Here is a 6775-nt window from a genome sequence, read left to right as displayed (position 1 = left end):
CCCAGTACATCATCACCGGCGTGAGATCGGGCGCGTTTATACTAAAGGTTCGATGAGTTATGACGACTTGCAGCTCACTTTAATTTTACATGTACGCTGTGAATTTTCATTGTTTAGAAAACCATTGCTTTAGAAAACATCTGGCGTCTTTCGTTAAGCAGCTGGCGTCTTTTCGTTTTGCTTTAGAAACATCTGGCGTTCTTTCGTTTTGCTTTTAGAAAACATCTTGCGTTTCCGTTGGTTTATTTCATCAATCAACGGCGTTTTGAACAAAATTTTATTGTTTAATCACGCACAGGAGAAATCTCACCAGGCACTACCTTGGAGGTAAACAATGGCTGCTAATGGGAATGAGACTCAGAAGAAGTCGGCTTTTAGCTGACACTTACACTTCTACTAACGTTTCCTACTGGAACATGCCAATGGCTGCTAATGGGGAATGAGAGACAGAAGAATTCGGCTTTTAGTTAACGCGCACGCTGCGAATTTTTATTGTTCAACAACGCACAGGAAAAATCTCCCACCGGCACCATCTTGGAGGTCAAGATCTGGTACTAGCGTTACGACTGGTTACGCACTACTACGAGGGACGAACGGGTGCCGCCTTAAGGAGCTTCGCCCCTAAAAAAGCTGGACAATTTTGACCTCAGCGTCTTGCAAAGAGTGGTGCACGGCGTTTGTTAGAAAGGCGAAATTCCAACTATCGCCGAAGTAGTGCAGCGTTTCAAAGAAGACGAGATACTACCGACCGTGTCGACGACGACGATGCAGAGGATGCTCAAAAGCTTGGCTTCAGGTAGAAGAAACGCTCTCGGAACGCCCTTCTCATAGAAGCGACGCACATTGTCCAGAGTCGCCGCAGGTATCTGCGCCAAATAGCGGAGCTGCGACGCCAGGGTAGGGTAATTTTTTAAACCAACGAAACGTTCGTCAACGCTGGTCATACGCGTAGTCGGGTGTGGATAGGCGGCACTGTCAGTCTACGTACGAAGCCCGTCGATCTGGTTTGTCGACTGGTCTTCGAAACACCAGTGGCAAAGGAGGTAGACTTATTGTCACGCACTGCGGTGGCGAAGATGGTTTCGTTGAAGGCACAGCGGAAGTCCTCCAAGCTAAAATAAGGCTCAGGCGACAAACACGAGGAAATGAACACTAGGAATGGTTCTCCCTGAAGCGGCTTCCACTACTACCACCTGGCAGTGTTATAGTCATGGATAACGCACCTTAGCATTCTGAGAAGCAGGTAAATGTGCCGCGTATGAGTAGCCTAAGAAAGGACATACAGGCCTGGCTTTCCGAAAAAGGTGTTCCGTGGAGCAGCGACATGGTGAATGCGCAGCTCATGAAGCTTGTCGACAACGTACACACAAGCGGGGACCGATACCGTGTGGACTGCATTGCTGAGGCTGCTGGTCACCTCGTTGTGCGCCTACCTCCCTACTACTGCCAGCTTAACCGCATAGAGCTTGTTTGGAGTGACGTGAAGGGCTTCATAGCAGCGGCAAACAAGACGTTGAAGCTTCAAGACGTTCACACTCTACTATGCCAAGGAATTAAGCAAGTAACCGCTGAGAAGTGGAAGAGATATGTGGAGCATGTTATCGCCCAGGAAAATGAAATGAGAAAACTGGACCACTTCATCGATGATGTTGTTGACTCCAATGCAGCTGTCGTAATCACCCTGGAGGACGAAACAATGAGCAGTTCAGATTTAAGTTGTGATGAGGACCATGAAATGTGAGCTCTTGTAACAAGCTCACGTCTATCATTACATGTGTGCGTAGAGGTCAGGATCATTGAGTACTATCGTAGTGACAGTAGCCAAAATGAAAACACAGAACTGTCTGCTAGTATGACAAGGAATCAAGCAAGTCACACTAAGTGAAAATAAAGCTTCATATTGATTGATTCATTTGTTCGTTAAGTGATTCAGTGACTGAACTAAGTATTCTATACACGGTGCATAAACAATAAAAAAGCTCTAACACCCCAAGAACTTATACGAACCGGTGGACGATAAATAGAGAAGGTCGGGCCAGTTTCACTGCAACGCTGATCGTCCCGTCCGTAAATAAGCAAAACAGATCAAAAAGGTACCAAGCGCCATCTGCTACAAAAATTAAACGATAGTTATTATAGTACACTACTATACATACGGGGCCACCAGTCGAATTAACGGACGCGACATCCGCGTAGGAACACACTTATTAGTGCGCTCTGTCATGATTGGCTGAGAGCGCCCGTACCTCCCACAACGCTGCCAACAGCTTGTGAAACGGACTATACCTCTTTCACGGAAAAAAATTGCAGTGCCGTTCGCCAAAGTTAAGGATAGCACACGGGAAAGTCTATTCCATGATGTTCCACTGCATTGTTAATTCAGTTCATTCATCTTTAATTCACTAAACTATCTTTAAAATTTTGTTCATTATTATTTGATATTCATTGAATTACAGACGGCTAACGTGGCGTGACAACTTATTCGGGAAATTTACGTCAGCTGGAACGCAGCGAAATGATACGAACATCTTTTTCTGTGTTTGTTAGAGCAGCCTAGTACAGAACTCCTTCGCTCGCCGCATTTCTGCTTCTACGGTGTGCTCAATGCTCCGAATGCACCAGAAGCGTCTGTTGAGGTTTTACAAGTATGGATACTAGTAGCTCCCACCTTCGGACCGTAAAGTTTAAGCAAACAAGAAATGAGTCACATTCAAAAGTTGAGAAAAGTTCACACGATACCTTAACAATCTCGCGGATGGCAGCTTCGCGGCGCGCGCTTTCGCGAACTGCCGTCACCAGGGGATAAATAGGCACTGCATATTTTTGGAAAGGTCTATTTACAGTGTACTCCTGCGAATATATTTTAGCAATAAATGATGCAGTATCATACATAATGTCTTATTGCACAGCTATTTACCGTCTTGTATATACTCGGAACCACAGGAATAAAAGGTAAATCGTCGTCGTAATGTTTATGTCCGCTTCAGGGCAAAGGCTCTACAAATAATCTCAAATCAACGCTATCTAACTGATTTTATTTTATGTCCGTGAACTTGCTAATTCTGTCAGTCCATCTACTTGCTGGCTTCGGCGGCGCTTCGCATCCGTTGGTGACCATACCAGTGCGCTTAGTGGCCACCGGCAGCATCTTTTCAAAATTAGGTGGCTGGCTCATGTGAATGTTTCTGCTTAATGCAAACTAGAATATTGGTTGTACCTGCTATATCGCACATTTTCCCGTTTCCATTGTCGAAATGCTACTTATTTCATTTTCTGTTTTAATGCACGCTCTTTGTCTCTTAGCGTTTTTTGTGGCAGAATTACTGATTGGCAGTACTACTTCGTAGACAACCCTGTCGAGAAATTGTAACTACCAAACTCCAGCAAAAGCGATTCGCCTTCGAGTTAGCCTCTAGGTAATTAGAGTACGACGCTGCCCGCTCAGCCCGTGAAGGAGCTCAAGTGATTGCGATTCCCCTATCAAGACAATTTAACACGAAATATGCAACTGCGCTCGCCATTACACATAGCGATGCCCGCTCCGGGTGCTTCTGGATCAACTGGACTCGAGACCATTTTCTGCAACGGAGGTTCTAGGAACATGGACATCTCCCTCGAAGGCACAGAAGGCAATGAAAGCGTAACTGACCTACTTAAAGTCAACAGGTTTGTGCGACCGCCTCTAGACCACATTTGATCCCCCAAGTGCGCGCGTGATTCTCCAATCTATTTCTCAGTATCTCTTTTCACCCCTAATCCCTCCCCCAAGAACAGGGTAGCAAACCGGACATGTGTCAGGTTAGCCTGTACGTCATTCCTTGCTTCTTTCTATCTGTCAAGAGCCGCTGCGAGTTGTCCGAAAACCCCGAGACAAATTTAAATAACGTAAAATGCACGGAATCAGTTAAGCTAAATAGTACCGAGAACTGTGGCAGGTTATTAACGATTCATAGCGGGTATAAGGAACACAGCGCCAAATGAACGAGGTCCAAGAACTAGTGGACACAATATGAGCGCTGAGTGGACACAACACCTGCGCGCGGGTTGTGTCCACTCATTTTTAGTTGTCGTTCATTTTGCGCTGTTTTGCTCATACCCGCTATGAAATGTTCAGCTAAGGGCAAATCCCTTAGCTCCCTTAGTATGACAGAGTGAGCACTAAGGAACATGAAAAAGTTATATTGGAGTCAGATATTTGTAGAAAGTAGTGTAACAGAAATCACATCACAGAAATCCATCAAATAAGGCTCGTTGCGGTACCTGATGGATGAAGTCTCAAGCACGCGCTTCTTTCTACTGGTTTCAGCACCTGGCGAAATGCAAATTTCACCTAAACAATAGACCAAGGCGCACGAATGCCTAAAACGCATAAAAAAATGGGTTCAACTAAGGGTTGTATCTGTAAAAGTGGACATTAAGGCATGTCAATAATCTAAATTTAAAAAAAATTTAGCATCTCCCGCTAAATGGGACCACGTGGCGATGCGAAGCCGGCGCTTGCACGATCGCGTTCCGTTGACTTTCATTGGGCATGCTACCGACCTCGCGTCGTGGAACGCGAAGAGGAACGCTACACGCGTCGTGTCTTCCCTCTCTAGCTTTGCCGTTTTCTCTCACAGCACGAGCGGTGAACGCGGTCCTCAGGCGCGCGAGGGGGGAGCGTAGGAGAAGAATGAGAGGGGGAGGGGACGCTCTGCGAAGGAGAGAAAAGAGAGGGGCGATGCGAAGCGCGTTCAGCATGTCGAGCCCACGTTTCAGAGGGGGAGTGGGAGTGGATAGGGGTACGTGGGGAGGGGAGATGGAGTGTGGAGAGGGGACAGGAGGAAAGCAGAGGGGAGAAGGTGTGGAGTGGAGGTATGTGGAGCGGGCTTGCGCATGCGCAGTAAGGGTGGTCATGCCGCACGCCACCACTGGTTTCAGCTCTGCTAAAAGATGCTTCGCATCTAATGCGCTAAAGGACTGCGAACATCTGGCTTGTTGACGACACCACCCCCGGCCCCAAACTCTCCTGGTCATCCTTCCCGCTGCGCCCGCTGTGCGCCGGCTTACAAAGCGTTTGCGTCACATCGAACGACATAGCTGGCGTAGGAGATAAGAGTTTCTTGTCAAAATGTACTTTTGGGCTAGTTGGTTCATAATCGTAGTAGAACAGCGCCGGCGAAAACAGACCAGACGAGGAGAAGGACACGCGCCTTGTGTTACGTGTCCTTCTCCTCGTCTGGTCTGTTGTTTTCGCCGGCGCTGTTCTACTACGAAGAGTTTCTTACAATTACCTGGAGGTAACAGTGGCGCTGCGATCGTTTAGCCGCGATGCGAATTGTGGGTAATACACGGATTTGCCTAATCTTCGTGCTTACGGCTGCGAAAGCACTTGGGTGTTTGTGTATTGCTCTGTTTTGGGGTTCCTTTCGGATGAAGGAATGTACCGTTCTGAACTTCGTGACCAGATTTGAATTGGTGAGCCTTAAAAGATTATTGTGGTGAAGTGGAACTGCTGACTTTTGCCGAAGTTCGTCTTTCGACAAAGCGAATGGAGGCGACGCGGAGCCAGACGGAGCCGGAAGAACGAAGTTTAGGCAAGTCCGTGTACTACCCATCATTCTCATGCTGGCTGAAGCGCCATGCGTTGCAGCTGCCATGGACACTAGTGCTAGAATCCCCTCTAGTGTATCTATTGGCCGCGAGATCAAGCGGAGTCGCCGCCTGGCGGCTTCTGGCCGAACCGCGCCTAGTGTGGATTGCTCCATGCGTCGTCTGCTAGCGACGTTGTGTTTGCATGTGCGCGTACGTCATGCAGGCCTTCAAAAGGCGGTTTGTTCCGTTGCGTTGGTGCCACTTTAACCGCTCGTACGTATGCCTAACACGATGTAAAGAAGCATTTCACCTTGATCGGCTGTATATGTGCTGCAATAAGATCACTGAGTGCACTTGTCGAGAGTGCTCTGTGTGTCGTCGTACTCTCCGTTCACGAGGTATATCAATGTAGGTGCCGCTCTGTGGTTGAAGCGCATTGCAAAGTGCATTGGCGTTGCCCTAAGATGAGAGTATAAATCTCATATGAATATAGCCTTTTAGCGGCTCGGTGCTAAAAGGCTCTTATGCACCTGCGCGTTGCGGTTAGGGTATATCTTCGGGACTGTCGTTTATTAGTTAGCGACGAGCTTATTGTGTGTACGGTCCTGGTCTCACTACAGAGAAATATTCTGTCAAGTCACGTCTGACACTTCGGTATTTAAATTGTCTCCTAAAAAGAACGGAAAATGGAATGACACGGAAATGTGCAACTGTTGCCTTGCGCCATTTTAACTTGTGGCGAAATTTATACAAACACCCGTGTACTTCGATTAAGGTACGCGCTAAGGAGCCCTGATAGTCAAAATAATCCAAACGGCGTACTTACATTTATGTGTAGTAATTTCACGCGAAGCCACATCTTTTTTTCTTTACATTATCAGCGTTTGTGTTGCATTGTTACAGAATGACGGAAGGCAGCGGGCATTATTCGCGTCAAAAATATTCTTGGTCCCATGAATAACCGGGCATTTGTCCCATTACTGTCGTGCACGCAATCATTCGAAAAGTTCCGTGCTGTACAGTTACCTTTGTGTTCGTTTACTGGAATAAAAATCCGGCAGATCCCACGCACTGTGGGAATCAATGTAATGCGAAGCACCAGCAAAGAGCTGCATACACCGCTTTGTTTATTTTTGAGCCAAATGAAATAATTCATGCCAAATGAAATAATTCATGCAGGGAAGGTCCCTGTCGGCGGCAA

At 47.0% G+C, this 6775-nt stretch overlaps 1 protein-coding gene across 1 annotated transcript; it reads left to right on the top strand.

Moving 5' to 3' along the window:
* The first annotated feature begins 1324 nt into the window (after positions 1-1324).
* Positions 1325-1741, top strand: LOC119375151 (uncharacterized). Its single transcript, XM_037645343.1, has one exon. It carries the CDS (start codon positions 1325-1327, stop codon positions 1739-1741), a length of 417 nt encoding a protein of 138 aa, XP_037501271.1.
* Positions 1742-6775: the final 5034 nt, after the last annotated feature.

This window comes from Rhipicephalus sanguineus, chromosome 11 (genome assembly GCF_013339695.2).
Source record: "Rhipicephalus sanguineus isolate Rsan-2018 chromosome 11, BIME_Rsan_1.4, whole genome shotgun sequence".
Lineage (NCBI taxonomy): Eukaryota > Metazoa > Arthropoda > Arachnida > Ixodida > Ixodidae > Rhipicephalus > Rhipicephalus sanguineus.
This window is presented reverse-complemented; position numbering and strand designations above follow the sequence as displayed.